At 45.9% G+C, this 24188-nt stretch overlaps 2 protein-coding genes across 4 annotated transcripts in view; both read right to left on the bottom strand.

The window, feature by feature from the left end:
- Positions 1-24188, bottom strand: part of LOC125101807 (DLA class I histocompatibility antigen, A9/A9 alpha chain-like) — a 343654-nt gene that overhangs the window by 52978 nt on the left and 266488 nt on the right. The window contains 1 exon segment of the mRNA XM_047732307.1: positions 16232-16279. Within this exon segment, the coding sequence (XP_047588263.1) occupies positions 16232-16279 (48 nt within the window).
- LOC125101803 (DLA class I histocompatibility antigen, A9/A9 alpha chain-like) overlaps positions 1-24188 on the bottom strand; it is a 249173-nt gene that overhangs the window by 53183 nt on the left and 171802 nt on the right. Inside the window, exon 6 of one of the 3 annotated variants that reach the window (XM_047732293.1) lies at positions 16891-16952. The exons of 1 other annotated variant lie outside the window; for it this stretch is intronic. In XM_047732293.1, the coding sequence (XP_047588249.1) occupies positions 16891-16952 (62 nt within the window). The remainder of the gene's footprint in view (positions 1-16890; positions 16953-24188) is intronic. One more of the 3 variants, XM_047732291.1, reaches the window with a different exon arrangement.

Below are 24188 nucleotides of genomic sequence, written 5' to 3'. Positions count from 1 at the left end.
TTGGGCTGAGGGCACTATAAGTGAACAACTCTTTGTAACAGTGAGGTTAGGGCTTCCTCTCCTGCCTGACGCTCATCTTCCCTGGTTCAGTTTTCTGCAGGAGGACCACTGCCTCCTGGACTACTGACACTGGGAGGAATCACTACTACTTCCTGTCCTTCTCCTTATTCTTTTCCTCCTCATTCTCCTCTTCCTTCTCATTCTCCCCCTTCTTCCTCTTCTTTTGCATTTTATTTATATTTATTAATTAATTGATTGGTTGATTTATAGAACAAGAGATTGCATGAGGATGCAGAGGGGCAGAGAGAGAGGGAGAAAGAGAATCCCACAGACTCTGCACTGAGCATGGAGCCCCACACTGGGCTCGATCTCACAACCTTGAGATCATGGGCTGAGCTGAAATCAAGAGTTGGATTCACCCAGCTGAGCCTCCCAGACACCCCTGGGAGGATTCACTTCTATCTCCACATGATTGGTATCTCTATCCTTTATTCAGAAGCTTTATTAGGACAAGTAGATCACAGTACAATGCACCAGCAGAACCTATGTGGATTCCATCAGACAAAGAGGCTTCCTTGGACAGGGTTATTGGAGGGAGGCATAATTGGTCCAGCAGAAAGGAAACTCTCTGCCCCTGGGCTGAAGCATTTCTGCCAAAGAAACTCATCCAGGACTCCAGATATTTCTGCTGCTTCTACAAAGCTCTCCCTGTATATAGGCTGAGAAATCCTAGTTTTGACAGCCATCTGCATCCAAGGACTTCTTGATTTCCATAACCAAGGTTTGAGCAGAGGACCAGGGAAGTGTCCATCCATTGATCTTCAGATCATAAGAGAGGACGAACTCCCCATTATAGTAGAAATGCCTGAATACCTTTGGTGCTGTTGTCTTCTCAGCTTTTCCAGTCCCGGATTTCTTAGATGGAATGCAAACTGGCCACTATCCTGCAGTGACTTCCCTCATCCTGTGTCCCTCTGCCTTCCTTGCCCAGTGACAACTCCAGCCAGAGGGGCTCCTCTCTGTTCTCCTCCATGTCTTTCCTGTGCCGGCTGAATAATGGTCCCTGTAGGCTAAAATCCATAGACAGTTAATCCACACCCCACTCCCAGGCAAATCCAGGAAAAGAGACAGGTCTCTGCTGTCTGCCCTGAACTTCCTGGAAAGATCTCCCATTCCCACCCACCCCCGCTCCAATCCCTTCTCACCTCCTTTCTGTGCCTGCAGGGCTAGATGTCTGCCAGAGTCATTCTGAGGCTCCTCTGTTACCTTCCAAGTCCTTGGACTCTATGTGCCACGTCTCAGGTCCCAGGACTTCTTCTCCCCACAGTCCCTGTGGCTTTGACATGTCTTTCTCACTGTCATGGTGCAAGAAGGCCTGACCATCCAAGCGTCTCTCCTGAAAATTCTCTGATGCACAGATCCATCCTGGGACACCATCATGAGGTTATAATGAAGACCATGGGACTCTGGGCAGGAAACAGAACATGAATGAAACTGTATCCTGCAAGTAACTGCATGTCAAATGTTTCTCTGAAAAGTTCTGCTGTCCTGAGCTGCTTGAAGTCTTAAGGATACAGGAAATGCACCTGTAGAAGGGACAGAAAGGAGGCTTTCCAATGCAGGTAGAGAGGAAAGGGGGTAGGAAGGAGAAGGAAGAAGGAATGGCCGAGGAGGGTGGAGATGGTAGACATTCAGGACAGGAGCCAGGAGAAGGAGACACAGGCTCCTGTAGGTAGGTGTAGGTTGGAGGTGAAGGGGAGTGGCTGACCTTCAGGGACCAAGAGAGGAGCAAGAAGGCCATGGTGAAGGAGAGGTCTTATCAGCATGGAGGGAGGGGCAGTGGGGGGGGTGGCTAAGTTTGAATGATCTATGACCAGGGGTGACATGGTGCCCAGGGGGGTTATGGTGGAGAACCAGGGACCGTGCTGCCTGTGGTAAAGTTTCATCAGGGCCAAGTGAGGGAGGATTAGCAAGGCAGGGGGGCTGTGGAGGGGATTGTGACCACAAGGGTGTTTAAGGTAGGCCAGTACTTCTGGGGGAGGGAAAGTGTGGGCCTTGGCCCAGACTGGAAGAGTGGCCTGATGATGCCTCTGGTGGGGAATAGGATGGACCTACCATTGTTCGCTGGGGAGAAAGAGTAAAATGTTAATAAAGATAGACAGGATCATTTTATAATGATAAAAGAGTTAAATTATCAGGAAGGTGAAGTGGAAATGCCTGAAGACCTTGGTGCTGTTGTATTCTCAGCCTTTCCAGTCCCAGATCTCCTAGACAGAATGCAAACTGGCCACTATACTGCAGTGACTTCCTCATCCTGTGTCCCTATGCTTTCCTTGCCCCAATGACAACTCCAGCCAGAGGGCCCCCTCCCTGTTCTCCTCCATGTCTTCCCTGTGCTGGCTGAGTAATGGTCCCTGTATCAAAACCACAATGATACATCAACTCTCACCTGTCAACATGGCTAAAATAAAAAACACAAGAAAAAGCAAGTGTTGGTGAGGATGTGGAGAAAAAGGAACCCTCTGGCACTGTTAATGGGCATGTAAACTGGTATAGCCACTTCGGAAAACAGTATGGAGGTTCTGTAGGAAATTAAAAATTGAATTACCATATGATCCAGAATTTCACTACTGGGTATTCACCCTAAGAATATGAAGACATTAATTCAAAAATCTATGTGCATCCCTAGTTCATTGCAGCACTATTTACAATAGTCCCATTATGAAAATGGCCCACATATCCATCGATAGATGAATGTATTAAGAAGATGTGGTATATTTATACAATGAAATGTTACTCAGCCATAAAAAAAGAATGAAATCTTGCCATTTGCAGCAAAATGGATGGATCAAGAAAGTATCATGCAGGCAGAATAGTCAGAGAAAGACAAAGACCGTATGATTTTACTCATATGTGGAATTTGAGAAACAAGAGAAAAAGACAGAAATCAAAAAATGGAATATAAACATATAGATAGATAGATAGATAGAAAGATGATAGATAGTAATAAACATAACCATAGAGAACAAACAGATGGTTACTAGAGAGGGGGTGGGTAGAGGCCTGGGGTTTGGGTAAAACAGGTGGAGGGGAGTAAGAGTACACTTACCTTGACAAGCAGTGAGTAATGTATGTGGCTACCCTCCCCCTTCTAATGGTGGCTCCCTCCCCCTTCTGTTTCTCCTCCGATATCTGTCTGCACAATCCCAACTCCATGTTTTGTACATCTTGACTGATGATCCTCTGCCCCCGTAGAGACCCAGGTGCATAATCTTACATTTCAGGCTGATGTCATGGGTGTTCAGAGTGCTCTGATGGCTGTCCAGCTCAATTCAGGGGACTGGTTGAAATAGGGTCCCTACTCCTCTGCCATCTTGCCCCTACCCTGATCTGTTCATTCTTGTAACTCCACGTTTCACTCAGAGAAAACTCAAAACCCTTCTCACACCCTCAGGCCTGCATGATGTGATTGGTATCTGACCTCATGTCACCTGCTCTCTGCTGCAGCCACAGTGGCCTCCTCACCCTTCCTTGAACACAGATCGGGTCCTGCTCTAGTGTGCACTGGAGGCTCCCTGCCTGGAAAGAACTCTCCCCAGACCTCTTCTTACACAGTTTTTTCATGTTCTTCTAATCTCTCAGAGGTCAGCTTCTCAGTGAGGCTCACACTCACCACTGTAGTAAAGTAGCCATCTTCCCTGTCCCCACACAGGTCTCCTCTGCGTCCCCTTCCTCACTGCACTTCCCAGCCTCTAACACACACACTTCCCTTAGTTACTACCAAACAGTCTGCCCCTCACTACCAGCACATACGCCCCACCAGGTGGGCCCATTTGGTCTGTTTCTACTTCACTGAGGTGTCCTAGATGCTACAAAGGAGTTTCTGTGTCTGACAGTTATCACTTGGAGAAATGATCTGCACAGAGAACCTCTGTCTTCTAGATGAGCCTTAGGCCACAGCTGTTCCTGGAACCTATCACTTTTCTCACCAGTGGTGGTCTCCTCCACATTCTCATGTCCTCCTCCCTGCATCATCTCTCCTGCATGCACAGGAAACAATGACAGTTCTCCCTTTAGGAAAGGTGTATCTAGGCTTATGGGTCATGTATTCCAGAGAATTGTGAATTTAAATTAGACACTGTTTCATCACTGTATGAATCAGGAGTGGAACCAGAACTGGAATTACTAGTGTCAAGAACAGGGGGTCTTGCGGGTGAGCTAAGAAAATAGAAACTAACTGAAATACAATAAGGATGAGAAATTATCAGTTTCTGCCTCTAACCCCATAACCTGCTTTTTTGAAAAAGCTGAGGGAAAGATGGAAAGAATGATCCAGAACATCCCTAGAAGGAGGAGAGATGGATGGGTCTGAAAAGTCACCTTTCAACCCCACAGATACTCCTGTGTGCAGGGGCTCCCTGGGCCTTGAAGGGACAATGAGAGACCAGATGACCCCTGGGGCTGTCCCAGACTGGGAACACCAGAGAACATGAGACCAGAACTTGTACCCAAGAACAACAACAGGCCTAATTCTCCATAGAAACAAAGAGGGAGAGGGAGGAGGAGGAGGAGGAGAAAAAAAGACAGCAAAAACGTGGGGGCTGAGTCCTGACCCAGGCCTAAGCCTTGGCAACCCTGCCACAGGAAGATCTTGCTGCATAAAGTTCTAGAGAGAAGAGAGATCGGAGTCGTTGTGATCCCTGGGCCTGGTGGGACAAGTTTCTACTGATGGGACAAGGGACAAAGGAGCAACAAATATGACCAGCAGAGCAGTGACCGTGTCAAAGCCCAGGATGCTCTGAGCACAGGCTGGGCACAGTCCCCTCCATGCTGGCTCCTCACACGCTCTTGCATCCCCACACCCAGAGGAAGCCCAGCCAACCTGTGGAACCTGGAAGGCCCTACTGCTTCTGTTTATTTCCTCTCTCAAACTTTAGGAGTCCTCTTTTTATCTTTTTATTTTTATCTTTTAATTTTTTCAACACTTTAAAATTTAAATTCAATTAATTAATATTCAATGTTTCATTGGTTTCAGAGTACAGGACTGTGGTTCATCAGTCTCATATAACACGCAGTGCTCATTACAAAATGTGCCCACCCTGATGTCCATCACCCAGTGACGCCATCCCTCCACCCGTGTCTCCTCCAGCAACCCTCAGTTTGTTTCCTATGATTAAGAGTCTTTTACAGACTGTCTCTGTCACTCGTTTCATCTTGTTTTATTTTTCCTCTCTTCCCCTGTGATCCTCTGTTTCATTTCTCAAATTCCACATATGAGTGAGATCATATGATAATTGTCTTTCTCTGGTTGACTCACTTTGCTTAGCATAATACCTTCTGATTCCATTCATGTCATTGTAAATAGCAAAGTTTCATTTTCTTGTTGGCTGAGTAATATACGATTGTGTGTGTATAATATCTTTATCCATTCATTATCGATGGAAATACAGGCGCTTTCCATAGTTTTACTATTGTGGACATTGTTGCCATAAACATTGGGGTGTACACGACCCTTCAGATAACTACATTGGTATCTTTAGGGTAAATACCCAGGGGTGAAATTGCTGGGTTGTAGGGTAGCTCTATTTTCAATTTTTTGAGGAACCTTCACAGTATTTTCCAGAGTAGCTGCATCAGCTTGCATTCCCACCAACAGCGTAGGAGGGTTCTCCTTTCTCCACATGCTTGCCAACATTTGTTGTTTCCTGACTTATTAATTTTAGCCATTCTGACTGCTGAGAGGTGGTATCTCAATGTGATTTTGTTTTTGATTTCCCTGGTGGCTAGTGATGATGAACATTTTTCATGTGTCTGTTAGATATTTGTAGGTTTTCCTCAGAGAAGTGTCTGCTCATGTTCTCTTCCCTTTTTTGACTTATTTGTTTTTTGGGTGTTGAGTTTGAGAAGTTTTTTATAAATCTTTGATATTAACCCTTTGTCTGTAGTGCTATTGGCAAATATATTCTCCCATTGTTTTGTTTGGTGTTTCCTTTGCTGTGCAGAAGCTTTTTATCTTGATGAAGTCCCAAGAGTTCATTTTTGCTTTTGTTTCCCTTGCCTTTGGAGACTGTCTTAAAAGTCGCTGTGGCTGATGTTGAAGAGGTTACTGCCTATGTTCTCCTCTAGATTATGATGGATTCTGGTCTCAAATTGAGGTCTTTCATCCATTTTGAGTTTATCTTTGTGTATGGTGTAGGAGAAGGGTCCAGTTTCATTCTTCTGTATATAGCGGTCCAATTTTCCCAGCATCTTTTATTGAAGAGACTGTCTTTCTTCCATTGGATATTTTTTCCTGCTTTGTTGAAGATTAGTCGACCATAAAGCTGAGAGTCCATTTCTGGGCTCTCTATTCTGTCCCATTGGTCTATGTGTCTGTTTTTGTGCCAGTGCCATGCTGTCTTGGTGATCACAGCTTTGTAGCATAGCTTGAAATCAGGCAACGTGATTACCCCAACTTTGTTTTTCTTTTCAACTTTTTTTTTTTTTTTTTTTTTTGGTGACTTGCAGTCTTTTCTGGTTCCATACAAATTTTAGGATTGTTTGTTCTGGCACTTTGAAAAATCCCATTGGTATTTTGATTGCGATGGTGTTGAAAGTATGGATTGCTCTGGGCAGCACAGTCATTTTAACAATGTTTATTCTTTTGATCCATGAGCATGGAATGTTTTTCCAGCTTGTTGTGTCTTCAATTTCTTTCATGGGTGTTTTGTAGTTCCTAGAATATAGATCCTTTACTTCCTTGGTTAGATTTATTCCAAGGTATCCAAGGTTTTTTGGTACTATTGTAAATGGAATTGATTCTCTAATTTCTCTTTCTACAGTTTCATTGTTAGTGTATCAGAAAGCAACCAGTGTCTGTGCACTGATTTTGTACCTGGCCACATTACTGAATTACTGTATCAGTTCTAGTAGTTTGAAGGTACAGACTTTTGGGTTTTCCACATAGCGTACATGTCATCTGCAAAGAGAGAGAGTTTGAATTCTTCTTTGCTGATTTGAATATCTGTTAGTTCCTTTTGTGGTCTGACTGCTGTTGCTAGGACTTCTGGTACTATGTTGAACAATAGTGGCAAGAGTGGGCATCCTTGTCATGTTCCTGATCTCCATGGGAAGGCTGTCAGCTTTTCCCTATTGAGAATGATATTCACTGTGGGTTCTTCATAGATGGATTTTATGGACTTGAGGAATGTTCCCTCTATCCCTATACTCTGAAGAGTTTTACTCAGGAAGGGATGCTGTATTTTGTCAAATGCTTTCTGTGCATCAATTGAGAGGATGATGTGGTTCTTGTCTCTTCTCTTATTTATGTGTTCTATCGCATTGATTGATTAGGAATGTTGAACCACCTTGAATCCCAGGGATAGATCCCACCTGGTGGTGATGGCTAATCCTTTTAATGTACCGTTGGATTTTATTAGCCAGGATCTTATTGAGAATTTTGACATCCAATTCATCAGGGATATTGGCCTGAAATTCTCCTTTTTGATACGGTTGTTGCCTGGTTTGGGGCTCAAGGAAATGCTGGCCTCATAGAAAAAGTATGAAAGTTTTCCTTCTGTTTCTATTTTTGAAACAGTTTCAGAAGAATAGGTATTATTTCTTCTTTGAATGTTTGTTAGAATTCCCCAGAGAATCCATCAGACCCCAGACACTTTTTTGGGGGTTGGGGGAGGCTTTGATTACTGCTTCAATCTCTGGATTCCGCTAGGTGACACTGTTATGGTCCCTGAGCCTTTCAGCTCTGGTCAGTGGGGTGAATATGCTTGCACCTTGCTCTCTAGACCTGGATCTGAAAATTCACACTCCCCATTCTTTAGTGAGCCTACACAGAAAAGCAATTGATCAGCCTGGTCTCCCTGGTTTCCCTATGAACTCTGTGTTCACCCAGCCTGTGACCAAACGTTTTTATGTCAGGAACATGACTGAGTCTTAAAACTCCAAACTTGATGGGCTCCTGCAGCAGGGACAGGTGCAGTTTCACCCAGAGGAGGTGGGGGCCTGCTGGGCTTCTGCTGCTTACTGGGCTCCTGCTCAGAGAGGGGTTCACTGAATAGTGCAGCGGTTCCCTGCTTATGGCAACACGGAGCAGAAAGCCAGCACCTAGACTCGCCATGCAGCCGGCTTCCCCGCTCCGATGCCTGGGAACTTTCCACACTCAGGCACCCCTGTTCTTTCTGTGACCCTGGGATCCTGAGACTGTGCTGTCCCACTTCGGATTCTGCCCCACTCCAACACCTGAGTACCTTTAAGCCAGAGACCTCCTGCACTGGAGCAGATTTCCTAAAGTCCTGATTTTGTGCTCTGCTGTTTATAATACTTGGCAGCTGCCTCCTGAAGCAACTGTCTCCGCTCTGCCTTATCCTCCGATATTTCACCTTGGATTCGTGTCTCCGCACCTCCTACCTCCCAAACAGTGGTCGCTTTCCTACTTGTAGACTTGCAGCACTTCTTTCTTCACAGCTCCCATTGATTCCTATGTGTTCGGAAAGGTTTGATAACCATCTAGTTGATTCCAGGGACCAGATGAAATTTGGGTCTCCTACTCCTCCATCATCTTAACTCCTCCCTAAATTCCAGAATTTTCTGACCCTTCTCTTCAGATACCCCAAGGACACATGTCACCCACCATCCCGTCTCTGATCATGAGGTCACGTTGAGGTGCTGGACCCTGGGCTTCTACACTGCGGAGATCACCCTGACCTGGCAGCGTGATGAGGAGGACCTGACCCAGGACACAGAGCTTGTGTCTGACCAGTCATATCATAACATTAGAAATAGATTGGAAATAGATATGAAAGACATAAGCTTGTGTCTGACCATGTGGCTTGGCTGTTGGCCATTGGCCATGAACTGGTAATTCCAAAACACGGGTCTTTCCCATTGTTCCATTTTTTTCACTGCTATGCATCAACATAAACAGCTTGGTCAGGTGACCTGTGGGCAGTAATCTAACAGTTCTCCTGTAGTAAAGCTGGACTTTTAAAAAGCTAGGATTGGAATCCTCAATACAATGATTTTAATCATCAGTGGCTTCACTTTCAGCTGGACCCCTAGTGAGTTTTTTAATTCCTCATTTTGCTGCAGGACCTTTCAATTTTGCAAAACTTTGCTATGTGCCTACTGCTTTGGGTGTCCTTCTTCATAAAGGAAGTCTGCTGTCAACTCATCCCCATTTTCTCTCTTGATCTTTCTCTCTCTCTCTCTCTCTTTTTTTTTTAATTTTATTTTTTATAAACATATATTTTTATCCCCAGGGGTATAGGTCTGCGAATCGCCAGGTTTACACACTTCACAGCACTCACCATAGCACATACCCTCCCCAGTATCCATAACCCCACCCCCCCTCTCCCAACCCCCCCTTCCCCCATCAACCCTCAGTTTGTTTTGTGAGATTAAGAGTCACTTATGGTTTGTCTCCCTCCAAATCCCATCTTGTTTCATTTACTCTTCTCCTACCCCCTTAACCCCCCATGTTGCATCTCCTCTCCCTCATATCAGGGAGATCATATGATAGTTGTCTTTCTCTGATTGACTTATTTCGCTAAGCATGATACCCTCGAGTTCCATCCATGTCGTAGCAAATGGCAAGATTTCATTTCTTTTGATGGCTGCATAGTATTCCATTGTGTATATATACCACTTCTTCTTTATCCATTCGTCTGTAGATGGACATCTAGGTTCTTTCCATAGTTTGGCTATTGTAGACATTGCTGCTATAAACATTCGGGTGCATGTGCCCCTTCGGATCACTACGTTTGTATCTTTAGGGTAAATACCCAGCAGTGCAATTGCTGGGTCATAGGGTAGTTCTATTTTCAACATTTTGAGGAACCTCCATGCTGTTTTCCAGAGTGGTTGCACCAACTTGCATTCCCACCAACAGTGTAGGAGGGTTCCCCTTTCTCCGCATCCTCGCCAGCATCTGCCATTTCCTGACTTGTTAATTTTAGCCCTTCTGACTGGTGTGAGGTGATATCTCATGGTGGTTTTGATTTGTATTTCCCTGATGCCGAGTGATATGGGGCACTTTTTCATGTGTCTGTTGGCCATCTGGATGTCTTCTTTGCAGAAATGTCTGTTCATGTCCTCTGCCCATTTCTTGATTGGATTATTTGTTCTTTGGGTGTTGAGTTTGCTAAGTTCTTTATAGATTTTGGACACTAGCCCTTTATCTGATATGTCATTTGCAAATATCTTCTCCCATTCTGTCAGTTGTCTTTTGGTTTTGTTAACTGTTTCCTTTGCTGTGCAAAAGCTTTTGATCTTGATAAAATCCCAATAGTTCATTTTTGCCCTTGCTTCCCTTGCCTTTGGTGATGTTCCTAGGAAGATGTTGCTGCGGCTGAGGTCGAAGAGGTTGCTGCCTGTGTTCTCCTCAAGGATTTGGATGGATTCCTTTCTCACGTTGAGATCCTTCATCCATTTTGAGTCTATTTTCGTGTGTGGTGTAAGGAAATGATCCAATTTCATTTTTCTGCATGTGGCTGTCCAATTTTCCCAACACCATTTATTGAAGAGGCTGTCTTTTTTCCATTGGACATTCTTTCCTGCTTTGTCGAAGATGAGTTGACCATAGAGTTGAGGGTCCATTTCTGGGCTCTCTATTCTGTTCCATTGATCTATGTGTCTGTTTTTGTGCCAGTACCATGCTGTCTTGATGATACAGCTTTGTAATAGAGCTTGAAGTCCAGAATTGTGATGCCACCAACTTTGGCTTTCTTTTTCAATATTCCTTTGGCTATTCGAGGTCTCTTCTGGTTCCATATAAATTTTAGGATTATTTGTTCCATTTCTTTGAAAAAAATGGATGGTACTTTGATAGGAATTGCATTAAATGTGTAGATTGCTTTAGGTAGCATAGACATTTTCACAATATTTATTCTTCCAATCCAGGAGCATGGAACATTTTTCCATTTCTTTGTGTCTTCCTCAATTTCTTTCATGAGTACTTTATAGTTTTCTGTGTATAGATTCTTAGTCTTTTTGGTTAGGTTTATTCCCAGGTATCTTATAGTTTTGGGTGCAATTGTAAATGGGATGGATTCCTTAATTTCTCTTTCTTCTGTCTTGTTGTTGGTGTAGAGAAATGCAACTGATTTCTGTGCATTGATTTTATATCCTGACACTTTACTGAATTCCTGTACAAGTTCTAGCAGTTTTGGAGTGGAGTCTTTTGGGTTTTCCACATATAGTATCATATCATCTGCAAAGAGTGATAGTTTGACTTCTTCTTTGCCGATTTGGATGCCTTTAATTTCCTTTTGTTGTCTGATTGCTGAGGCTAGGACTTCTAGTACTATGTTGAATAGCAGTGGTGATAACGGACATCCCTGCCCTGTTCATGACCTTAGCGGAAAAGCTTTCATTTTTTCTCCATTGAGAATGATATTTGCGGTGGGTTTTTCACAGATGGCTTTGATAATATTGAGGTATGTGCCGTCTATCCCTACACTTTGAAGAGTTTTGATCAGGAAGGGATGCTGTACTTTGTCAAATGCTTTTTCAGCATCTATGGAGAGTATCATATGATTCTTGTTCTTTCTTTTATTAATGTGTTGTATCACATTGATTGATTTGCGGATGTTGAACCAACCTTGCAGCCCTGGAATAAATCCCACTTGGTCGTGGTGAATAATCCTTTTAATGTACTGTTGAATCCTATTGGCTAGTATTTTGGCGAGAATTTTTGCATCTGTGTTCATCAAGGTTATTGGTCTGTAGTTCTCTTTTTTGATGGGATCCTTGTCTGGTTTTGGGATTTCTCTATTTCATTAACTTCTGCTCTAATCTTTATTTTTTCCTTCCTTTTGCCTGCTTTTGGTTTAGTTTGGTCCTCTTTCTCCTTTGACTTAAAGTGGAAGTTCAGTAATTGTTTGGAGAGGTTTCTTTTTCATATAGGCAGTTCCAACTATATATTTCCTCTTGGCACTGCTTTAGTCGGACCCCCTTGGTGTTGGTATGCTCTGTCTTCATTTCTATTAATCTCAAAGTATCTTCTGATTCCATTTTGATATCTTTGACCCTTTGATTATGTAGGAATGTGTTAATTCTGCATATTGTGAGTTTCCCAAATTCATTCCAGTTATTTATTTCTGGTGTCATGCCACTGTGATATTTGCATTATTTTTACCCCTTTAAATGCATTGAGTTTTTTTTTTTTTGTTTATGGCCTAGCATATGGCTTATCTTCTAGAAAGCTCCATGTGCATTTGAAATGAATGTATATTCTGTTCATTGCTGGAATGTTCTTTACATGTCAGACTTACACTGTTGTTTTATAGTATGGTTCAATTCTTCATCTTCATTATCTCTGCATAGTTGTCCTATCCATTATTGAAAGTGATATATTGAGTTATAGTATTATCGTCTTATTGTCTGTTTCTCAGTTTCTGTCAGTTTTGCTACAAGCAGTTGTGTGTTATTAGGTGAATATATGTTTAGAGTTGTTTCGCTTTCTGATGACTTGACCATTTTATTATTACAAAATGATCCTGTTTATCTAACTAGCATTTTTATTTTTTATAAAAAGATTTTATTTATTAGACAGATAGAGACACAGTGAGAGAGTGAACATAAGCAGGGGGAGAGGGAGAAGCAGGCTTCCTACTGATCTGGGAGCCTAATGCAGGGGCTCAATGGACCATGACTGAGCCGAAGGCAGACTTTTTTTTTTTTTTTTTTTTTTTTTTTTTTTTGGTCAGAGAGAGAGGGAGAGAGGGCAAGCACAGGCAGACAGAATGGCAGGCAGAGGCAGAGGGAGAAGCAGGCTCCCCGCCAAGCAAGGAGCCCGATGTGGGACTCGATCCCAGGACGCTGGGATCATGACCTGAGCCGAAGGCAGCTGCTTAACCAACTGAGCCACCCAGGCGTCCCGAAGGCAGACTCTTAACAACTGAGTCACCCAGGTGCCCCCTTAACTATAATGTCCCTTTTGGCACATGAGTGTATCCACTCCAGCTTTCTTATGGTTGTTTGCCTGAGATAACTTTTTCCATCCCTTTTGAGTTTAATCTGTTTGTAACTGAGATCAAGTGCGTCTGCTGTAGACAGCATAGGTGGATCTTGTTTTGTGTTCAGGTGAACAATCTGCACTTTGACTTATTTAAGCCACTCACTTGCAATGTTAATATTGACACTGTTGGTTTATGTCACTGTCCTTTTGCTTTTTGTTTTCCATGCCTCACTCATTTCTCTCTCTCTCTTTTTTTAAAGATTTTATTTCTATAGGAGAGAGAGAGAGAGAGTGCCCAGGAGCAGGGAAGCAGCAGAGGGATGGGGAAGAGAAGCAAGGCTTCCCGGCTGAATAGGGAGCCAGGAGCTGGGCTTGATCCCATGACCCTGGGATCATGACATGAGCAGAAGGCAGGTGTTTAACAAGCTGAGCCACCTGGGTGCCCCTCCACTCATTTCTTTTTTACTGACAGCTTCTTATGTGAATAAACTGTAATATTTTCATTCTTTAATCATTGATCACTTTATTTTGTAGTTAATTTCTTAAGATGTTCTTTTGCTTTTGCCAAATTTTCTACATTTTAAATTTTGTGATTTTTTTTCCGTGGGTCTTGCCCCCTGGTGACCTCATCTCTGCTGAAGGCTCTAAACATCATGTATATGCTATCACCTCCCAAATCTATTTCTCTAATCCAGATATTTCTCCTCCCCTGTGCTCTGTATCCAACTGCTAACCTCACTGCATTTCTAATAGTTGTCTCAGATTCCACATGCCCAAACTAGATGCCTGTGATGCTGCTTCCCCAGTGTCCTGCTTCCAGAATCTTCCCCATATCCAAGGAAGGCACTCCCCATTTCTACTTGCAGTCTGAAATAGTGGATGCCCCCCTTGATTCCTCTTACTCGCCACCCAGAATTGAATCCATTAGGAAATGCTGCAAAGTCCATCTGTGAATATCCAGCACCCAACCACTTCCTATATCTTCCCTCCTCACACCCCAGACGTACAACCCACATCCCCCTCCTGGGACACAGCACTGGTTTCCTACAGTTTGCCTACTGGTGGCTCACCCCCACTTCTCTCGATTCTCACAGCAGCAAACAGGTGCTGCTTAGAAAGTCAATCCCATTCATCTGTTCATTCTTGTAACTCCACACCTCACTCAGAGAAAACTCAAAAGCCTTCTAATACCCTCAGACCTGATGAGGTCACCTTCTCAGTGAGGCTCCCCTGATCCCTGGAGTAAAGGAGCCATTGTCCCCATCTCAGCACAGGTGCTCTCTGGGTCTCCTTCCTCACAGCTCCTGCCAACTTCCAACTTAAACACTTCCCTTACTATACACAGTTCATGTCTGAATGACACTGGTGCACGGTGCATGGTAACCTGTGTGCGAACTTCTTTACAGTAGGTACTATCCACGCATTTTCTCTTCTTTGTGATTTCTGACTAATTTTTGCAGCTTCATTCATTGTTAGAAGACTGTTTTCTACATGTAACATAAACAAGTGTTAAGTGACTCTTCACATTATCCATGAGGCTTCCAGCAACAGTAGGCTATTAGTTATGCTTTGAGGGACTCAAAAGCTATATTTGCATTCCTGACTTCATGGGGTAGGGGTCACTGCCCCAGTCCCCACATTGTTTGACAGTCATGTGCAATCTGCCCCTTACACTAGAACATACTCTCCATAAGACCAGCACATTTTCTTTCTTCTTAGTCTCACTCAGGTGCCCAGATGTAAACATAGCATGTCCTGTATGTGGCACACAATTATCAGTTGAATGAATGAGCAGCTAGAGGACTCCCTCTTCTAGATGCCCCTGAGGCACAGCTGTTCTGTGGCAGCTCCCATCCCCATATGTCCACCTCCCCATCAGTGCTGCCTCTCTCTTCTCACAGGGCTCCCCTCCCCTCCCTCTCTCTGCTCAGCCCCTCCTCCCACACCATCTCTCCTGCACAGCACAGCACACAGAATTCTCTCTCCAGAAACACTGTACTCAGGCTTTTGGGTCCTTTTCTCCAACCACAAAGAGATCTACATTAGACTCTGCTTTAGAAATCCATGAACTTGGATCGAAGCCAGCACTAGGATCATTGAACTAAGGGTAGGGGAGAGGGGGCAGAGCAGCTGGAGAGAGAAACTAACTGATGTTTATTAAGGCTGAGAAACATTCAGATTCCTCCTCCATCTCCAGAATCCAAAGAATAATCTAGAAAACAAGTCTAGAGTGAGGGGAAGAGATGGATGAATCTGAAAGTCTCTGTTACAGAGACTCCTGTGTGTCAGGGACAACCTAGGCCTGTGGGAACATATACCAAAGGCCACCCACTGCTCTAACTGATGGGGTCACCCAAGGGAGAATGGACAAGAACTCGTACACAAGAGCAAGAACAGGCCTGATGCTCTAGAGAAACAGTGAAAAAAACCCTTCCCCAAATGGAGGCTATGACCCAACCCAGGCCTGATGCGAGGCTGATGCAGTCACAGGAAGCTCTTGTTGCACAAAGTGGCAGGTGACCTCCATGTTCCTATGATCACAGGTCCTAGTAGATAAGCTTCCACAGAAGGGGCAAGAACATGGAGCAGAGAGATGACCCAGCTGAGGGGTGAGCATGTCACGCCTATGATGCACTGACCACACACTGGGCACCGACCCCATCGCTGCTCAGCTTCTCACAGCCTACTCCTACCCCTACCTGCAAACAGACTCAGCACAGCAAACACAGATTCTGGAAGGTTCTCAGAGTTTCCATTTATTTGCTATCTCAATTTTAGAAATCTCCTTTTATTACCTTATCAACCCCACATGCGAAGAATTAGGAAACACAACTTTTATCTGGATTCTCATTTTCAATAGGGAAGTTAGTCATTTGTACTCAGCCCAACATGAAATAAGGACATGGATGGAGATGGTCCAACCCTGCCTCTGCTGGTACAGGAAAGCACATCAGAGAAGAGAATGCAGATCAGAATAGGGAGGGGTCTGGTGGGCAGGATGGGCAAATCTCTTCACATCCTCATGTTATGTTCATAAGAACACAGACACATTCTGACACCTTCTGCACAAAGTCAGGGGTTGTTGGTGTCACAAGTGAGGGTGTGAAGAGATCTTCCATCTCTTAGTCCCCACAAGGCAGCTGGTCTCACACTGTGAAAAAAAATCATGTACAAATTGAGATCAGTCCCGTAAGTGGGGACATTCTCAACAGACCCCTCATGCTCAAAGTGTCCCTAGTGCCCCAACCTTTCCCCACATCAGGAACTCTGGAGTCTCACCTTTAGGAGCCGTGAGAGACACATCAGAGCCCTGGGCACTGTCATCACCTAGGGGAGAACAAACAGGACGTGGTCAGAGCCCACAGGAGAGGAGATTAAAGGAGGAGCGATGGGGTGTGTGAGCTCCCCATGGGGTCCTGTCTACACTATCCCAGGGGCTCAGGGATCACCCCCTCCACACTTACCTGCAGCATGAGAGTAGCTTGGTCCTTTTCCTCCTGAGGGAAAAAAATATCATGTCAAAGGCTGGAGGCATGGCTGGGCCCTAAGATCCTAGAGGAAGCTCCCAATCCTGGTTCTAAATGAAGTTTGCATAGTTCTGGCTGAACACCCAGGACATGATCAGGAAACAGGACGAATAAGGTGTGGTGTCCCTGGACCACCTAACTTGCTGGAGGTCTGTTCTCAGCAGGGACCGTCCTCTCTGCTGGGAATCAGGTCTCCATCACCAGAATTACCAAGATGAAAACGTGTCCTTCATTTTCACAAACGTGTCCTTCATTTTCATTTTTGCTACTGAGTGAGCGTAGTGATCAGCTCCAGAGTGGACACATCCATGTGCAAGGATGGTACTTTCCAGTATAAGACAGGACATTCTCCTACCTAGGAAACCCCCCAGAGGGACAAGAGAACTCAGATCCCCCCACTCCATGCCATACCTGAACGCTTCTTCCTCCAGATGACAGCTCCAATCACCACAGTGACCACCAGGAGAGCCAGGCCAGCAATGATCCACGTGATGGGGATGGTGGGAGGAGGTGGCTCTGGAAAGGGAAGGGAAGGTGAGGAGTCCAGGCCTCTGGTTTGAATTCTGAACCTGCTGAAGTTCTTGAGAAGGATTTTACTTTGCCTGAGAAGAGGCTCTACCCGAAAACCCTCCTTACTCCATCTTAAGGTGATGGGCTCAGGCAGCCCCTCATGCTGCACAAAGCATGTGTATCTCGGCTCCTCTCCAGAGGGCACCACCACAGCCGCCCACTTCTGGAAGGTTCCATTCCCTGTTGGCCTGGTCTCCACAAGTTCTGTGTCCTGGGTCAGGTCCTCCCCATCATGGTGCCAGGTCAGGGTGATCTCCGCAGGGTAGAAGTCCAGGGCCCAGCACCTCAGCGTGACAGCACGGTCAGAGATGGGGTGGTGGGTCACGCGTGTGTTGGGCGGTTCTGAGGAAGAGAATCAGAAAAACCACACTTGGGCTTATCTTTATGGGCCACTGAAGGAACATTCATGTGACCACCCTGAGGTGGACCAGGTATTGGTTCGGATGGAAGAAGCACAAGACCCAGTCAGCAATCTAGCTTTTGGGAATTTCTAATCCTGGAAAGTTCTAGAATCAGGGAGAGAGCCCAGGGTAAGAGGCTGCAGGTCTAAGGGGAGTGCGCACTAGTGGTCCTGACTGCGGTGGAGAGTGAATGACTCAAAAAAACCCACTCAGACCTCCAAAGATGTTTGTATTGGAGAAAAAGGCCTTGAGAGGTTAAGTCATGGTTCCCAAGGTGGCTGCCAAAGGGAACCGGGTTATTGCAGGGATGGTCTCCACCTGCCTCCTGGGAGAGACTGGATTCCTCCATTGTCTTTTAGAGAAAAGCGGCCCTCTGGCTGAGTCACTCTCTAGTAGGAACCTGAACACCCAGGCGGACCTCCCTCTCCCCACCCGTGGGAGGGCGGTTTCTGCCACTGAGTCCATTTTCCCTTCCTGGTGGGAAGCCAGCCCCAGGGGAGGGGAGATCAGGGAGGCCCCGCGGCCCCTAGTACCTGCGCGCAGCAGCGTCTCCTTCCCCATCTCCAGGTACCTTTGGAGCCACTCCACGCACCTGCCCTCCAGGTAGCTCCTCCAGCGCTCTGCATCACCCGCCGCCTCTAACTTGCGCCGGGAGATCTGCGCTGCCGTGTCCGCCGCGGTCCAGGAGCGCAGGTCCTCGTTCAGGGCGAGGTAATCCGCGCCTTCGTAGGAGTATTGACGGTACCCGCGGAGGAGGCGCCCGTCGGGCCCCATGTCACAGCCGTACATGTTCTGGATGGTGTGAGACCCTGGCCCCGCCCGCCAGGGAGGGGGTTAAACAGAAAGTAAAACCGCCTAAAAGTTCCCGCGGTTCTTCCGGCTTAAGGATGGGGGGCGGGGGTGGGGGGGGGCGGGAGGGTCCCTCAGACTCCGGTGACGCTGAGACCCGGATATCGGAGAATGAGGGTCGTGACCTGGACCCGGGCCCTGTCACTCACCGGCCTCGCTCTGGTTGTAGTAGCCCCGCAGGTTGTTCAGGCTCAGTCGGTAAGTCTGTGCGGCGTCCTTGAGGTTCCGGGTCTGCCGGTCCCAATACTCCCGCCCCTCCTGCTCCACCCACCGCGCCCGGGGCTCCAGCCTCTGACTGGCAGAGTCGCTGTCGAACCGCACGAACTGCGTGTCGTCCACGTAGCCGACGGCGATGAAGCGGGGCTCCCCGCGGCCGGGCCGGGACACCGCGGTGTAGAAATACCTCATGGAGTGGGAGCCTGCGGGCGCGTAGGGGTTGAGACCCCGCCCGACCCTCCTCCCGGCGCGGGGCCCGGGACCCAGGTGGAGGCGGCCGGGAGGGCAGGAGGAGGGGGCACCGAGTGGGGGAGAGCAGGGCGCTGGTGGGGAGGGACGGGGAGCACAGGCCGGGGCGGGCAGGGGCGGCTGGGGGTCTGGGGCGGGGGGGCGGAGAGGCGCCTTCCCCGGGGGGTCCCCTCGTTCCTGCCTCGCAGAGGCCCTTTCCTCCCGCCCTGCACTCACCCGCCCAGGTCTCGGCCACAGCCAGGGCCCCGGACAGCAGCAGGAGGAGGGTTCGGGGCATCACAACCTGATTGTTCAGTGTCTGCTGAGTCGGTGAGCCGCAGCTAAACTCGGAGACTGGTTAGAAGACTTCATAATCTGGGACCGTGGTGCCGCTGATTGGCTTCTCCAGAAACCTGTCACCCAATGGGAGTGGGAACCGGTATCGCGTCAGGAGTATCCAGGCAGGAGAACCTCACACAGGTTGGGAGAGGCTGACGTGAACCCCACAGAGATCCGGACTCCCCAACACTGAGCTTCCCCACCCCGGACAGGGTCCTGAGGCCTGAGAGGCGACCCAGGGACCTGGGCCTTTGCCCGAATCCCTCACCTACTGCACAGAGCGCTCTTTGTCACCCTGTCCCCCTGAGACGTCGCCCAGGAGCTGTGTGAGTCAGTGATTCTCAAACATTCTGTTCACAGGGTATCTACACAGTCTCACAGGATCATTTTGTGTCTGTGGGTTATCTCTATCAGTATTTACCGTAGTAGGAATAAAACAGGTTCAAAAATTCATCAGTTCATTTAGAATCATATTAATAATCTATGGCATGAAAACAAAAATATTGTTTTTATGCAAAATAACTATTTCTACAAATAAAAACCATAGCGAGAAAAGAGATGTTCTAGCATTTTACATTTTTGCAAGTCTCTGTTGCATTAATATCCACAGGCCATCTGGCACAGGAAACAGACCTTGTACTAATGCATGATTTTTTAAAAAGTAATGTGCTGAATGGCCAAAATTAACAAGACAGTAAACAACATGTGTTGGAGGGGATGTGGAGAAAGAGGAACCTTCTGACACTGTTGGTGGGAATGCAAGTTGGTGCAGCCACTTTGGAAAACAGTGTGGAGATTCCTTAAGAAATTAAAAATAGAGCTTCCCAATGACCCTGCAATTGCACTACTGGGTATTTACCCCAAAGATACAGATGTCGTGAAAAGAAGGGCCATCTGTACCCTAATGTTCATAGCAGCAATGGCCACAGTCTCCAAGCTGTCGAAAGAACCAAGATGCCCTTCAACGGACGAATGGATAAGGAAGATGTGGTCCATGTATACAATGGACTATTATGCCTCCATCAGAAAGAATGAATACCCAACTTTTGTATCAACATGGATGGGACTGGAAGAGTATGCTGAGGGAAATTAGTCAGGCAGAGAGAGTCAATTATCATATGGTTTCGCTTATCTGTAGAGCATAAGGAGCAACACGGAGGACATGGGGAGATGGAGAGGAGAAATGAGTTGGGGGAAATTGGAGGGAGAGACTGTGGACTCTGAGAAACAAACTGAGGGTTTTGGAGGGGAGAGGAGTGGGAGGTTGGGTGAGCCTGGTGATGTGTGCTATGGAGGGCACGTATTGCATGGAGCACTGGGTGTGGTACATAAACAATGAATTCTGGAACACTGAAAAGAAATTAAAAAAAAATAAAAAATTTTAAAAAGTGGGGCACCTGGGTGGCTCAGTGGGTTAGGCCTCTGCCTTCAGCTCGGGTCATGATCTCAGGGTCCTGGGATCGAGCCCAGCATCGGACTCTCTGCTCGGCGGGGAGCCTACTTCCCCCACTCTCTCTGCCTGACTCTCTGCCTAAAAAAAAAATTTTTTTTAAAAGTAATGTGTTGTTTAACTAAGTTATGTACATGTACCAGTGTTGATGAGATTGATATTGAATTATCAAAAAGTCATATTTTGGGGGCTCCTGGTGACTCAGTGGGTTAAACTTCTGCCTTAGGCTCAGGTCATGATGTCAGGGTCTTGGGATGGAGCCCTGCATTAGGCTCTCTACTCAGCAGGGAGCCTGCTTCCCACCCCCCCACCCCCCACCTGCTTCTCTGCCTACTTGTGATCCTTCTCTCTCTGTCAAATTAATAAATAAAATCTTAAAAAACAATATGCCTTTTTAAAGAGATTTTATTTATTTATTTGACAGAGAGATAGCACAAGTAGGCATAGCAGCAGGCAGAGGAAGAGGGAGAAGCTCTCTGGTGAGCAGAGAATCTGATGTGGGGCTCTATCCCGGGACACTGGGATCATGACCTGAGCCAAAGGCAGATACTTAACTGACTGAGCCGCCCAGGCACCCCCATATTTGTTTTAATATTACCACAGATCCCAATAGAAAAGTTTGTCAGTAATGGGAGGCTGTCAAGTTTATTGGTACATCACAAGTTTCTGATTTTCTCTTGAGAGCTTACATTTGATCAAGGCAACAAGTACTCTCAACTGTCCTATGTGAGTTGATTTTCATGAAAGCTTATGTTCATGTTCATTTTCCAGAAACTGGATATGTACTGTCTGAATAGTAACTATGAGCCACCTATGGCAACTTCCGGAAACTGTCTTGCCAAATGTCCTAGTCTAAATAATCCAAGTTTCTGTGTCACTCATTCCTTCAGGTAAAAAAGGAATTCTGTTGAAAAAAAAAGGGGGGGGCAGCCAGTTAATTTTACACAAATTATTTTCCTTGGGGTTTATGCATGCAGAAGGGCTGTAGACCCCACATCATCGTATATGACATGTTTGAATGTGGATTTGAGAATGATTAATAAAGATAATTTTTAATCCTTCAATGAGAGTGTTTTAATGTGATTCTAGTTTTGTTTTGTCCTACTTTTGTTTTGAGGTATTTTCCTTGCTCATAGGCATTACCTCCCTAGAGAAAGAATCCCAGGATTTCCCCTTGTGTGGGTTTTCGTCTTGCTTCTTCATGGTGCCAGCTGAGGTTCTCAGGACAATGAAACCACCCTGGAGGGATGGGTGTGGATTCTTCTGCCATTTTTCTAGATCTTTCTAGAGTTGTACATTAAATCTGCAGCTTCTCAATCCACTGGAGTTTAAGCTGCCCGTGAGGTTCCCAGCAATGTTCCCAGCTTGGTGGTCATCAGTGATTTCAAATTCCCAATGTAACCATGCTTCATTATCACAGTTAGAAACGGGACGATGACTTTGGAGCATGGCCTAATAAGATCTGCCTTTGCTTCTCTTCTAGGCATTAATACTCTTGAGAGCATCTGCTGGGACATTCATGGGACCATTATGGTGGCTTGGAAAGATGATGGAAAGAGTGTTTTTGTTTTTTTATGGAAGTGAGTAGTGGTGAAGAATAACAATTGCCCTGTGGACCCATCACCTCCATTCTTGCTGTTTTACCTCAGTGCGAATGTCAATGATGTGAAAAGGCAAATAATGTCTAAGTGATTTTATGAAAATAGTGTTAACTTCATGGATTCTGTGCAAGGGCCTCAGTGACTTCAGGTGTTCCCCAGACCACACTTTGAGAACGGCTGCTCTGAAAACCCTGCGAGAATCTCCTGCTGGTCCTGCCCTGGCCTCCTCCTCACTCAGCAGAATCCCTCTCCCTGAGCTACACTTCCTGCTCTGAAAACTCAGCTCTGACTCTAGCCCCTGAGTGCATCTAGAAGAGACCTCACCTCCTGGAAATGAGATGGCAGAGACGGTCCCCAGTCTGGAAAGGAAGGTGGAGGGACAGGGATTTCCCTTTTGTAACTGGGGACAGTTTGTACCTGTAGGCACGAGATTCATGCATAACCGACTTTAATTTTGTACACATCGGCTTCATATGTATTCACATCCCAGACACAAATCTGATGTTGTCTGTAAGAGAAATCATGTTGGTCTTTTCACTCTACATGTGTCTGATATGTTTGACTCAAGACCCACAAAGCATGAAGCACAGCAGCTACCAATACAACAGTCTGTGCGGAAGGAATTGTTCTGTATCTGCGCTGTCCAGTATGGTGGCCACAAGATGCGTGTGGCTCTTGAGATGCAGGTGGCACTTGAAATAGGGCTGGTGTGCTTAGCAGTTGCATTTTTAATTGTTTTAAATGAATAGGAGTTTAAGTAGCCATGGGTGGCTCATAGCTACTATTCAGACAGTACATATCTAGAATGCTCTTAGTTGTCAGGATCCTCCTCAAAGAAGAGACTGTGTGACTCATGGGTGTATGTGTATTAAATTTACCTTTAAATGGAAGTCGTAGATTTGTCTATGTGGATCTGAAACATATGCCTAAAATATAGCATGAAAGTGTAATTACCATGCATTGAGACAGCTGAAGTGTACAGACATGAACCAAAACGTGATTATCACATCTAGGTCATGAGTGTTCAAGATGCTCATCCCTGGAGCACACTGTTGTCTCTATTACTTTGGATGTCGTGGTGTTGGTTGAGTTCACCTAGTGAACATAGGAGGCTCATAAGTCCTCACTGAGCCCAGGTGAGAGGGTATATTGGCTACAGCATGTACCTTGTAGGCTCTGTACATACTTGTAAACGTCATAAGGCAGAAGACATCTTAGATTCCACCACCTTATCATCCTTTACCTCTTGCTCCTGCCCACACTTTTGCCCAAGTTCAGACAATTCTCCGTGTTTCCCTTCAACCTTGTGAAATCCTCTGCTCCTCATTTCTACCGAGGTGAAAATATACATGAAATGTTTACAACTGTAGGATGAAGAAATTCTCTAAGCACAGTCTAGTGTCGAAAACCTATAGGAAAAGTATGAAATATCTGCATGTCAATCACACTCTCACAAAGATACAAACTCATGTCCATGAGCAAATTAAAAGACACAAAAACAATTGTGACAGACAAAAGGGTAACATGGTTCAATGCTCTTCAGCCCAAGACCACCAGGAGCACCTGTGGGGCATTCAAATTGGATCTATTACCTGTTGCAGTGAGAGAGAACGCACATCTTTGGGGGCCACAGGGCAACTTAATATGAAGGTGTTGGAACCTATGGGACATGGACTTTGAATGGGAGTTTTTGAGAGGACCCATGGAAGTTGGGGCCCACTTGAGACTGCGTGTTGTCAGGACATGTGGGCAATCCCATGGTTGAGCATCTCAGTGAGTCTGCTCTCCAGCAGGCCAGACCAGAGCAAGGAGAGAGCAGTCATGGTGAAGAAGCAGTGATTGCTTACATTTAATGACACAGGGAGATGTGTGTTATTCTGTGGGTTGTGTAGTGCCTTGTTTTGTCTGTAATGACACAGAGTGATGTTGTGGTTTCAGAATGTCCTTGTCTGATGCTGATGTTCTGTGAGGCTCATGTCCCACAGGAGAGGAATATGGCCAAGTGGTGGACATTTGGCAGCTTCTGACCACACTGAGCCCAACTATCAGTGTCAG

The sequence above is a fragment of the Lutra lutra genome, chromosome 6 (assembly GCF_902655055.1).
Source record: "Lutra lutra chromosome 6, mLutLut1.2, whole genome shotgun sequence".
NCBI classification, from domain to species: Eukaryota; Metazoa; Chordata; class Mammalia; order Carnivora; family Mustelidae; genus Lutra; species Lutra lutra.
The sequence above is the reverse complement of the archived record's forward strand: the minus strand, read 5'-3'. Positions and strand labels throughout refer to the sequence as shown.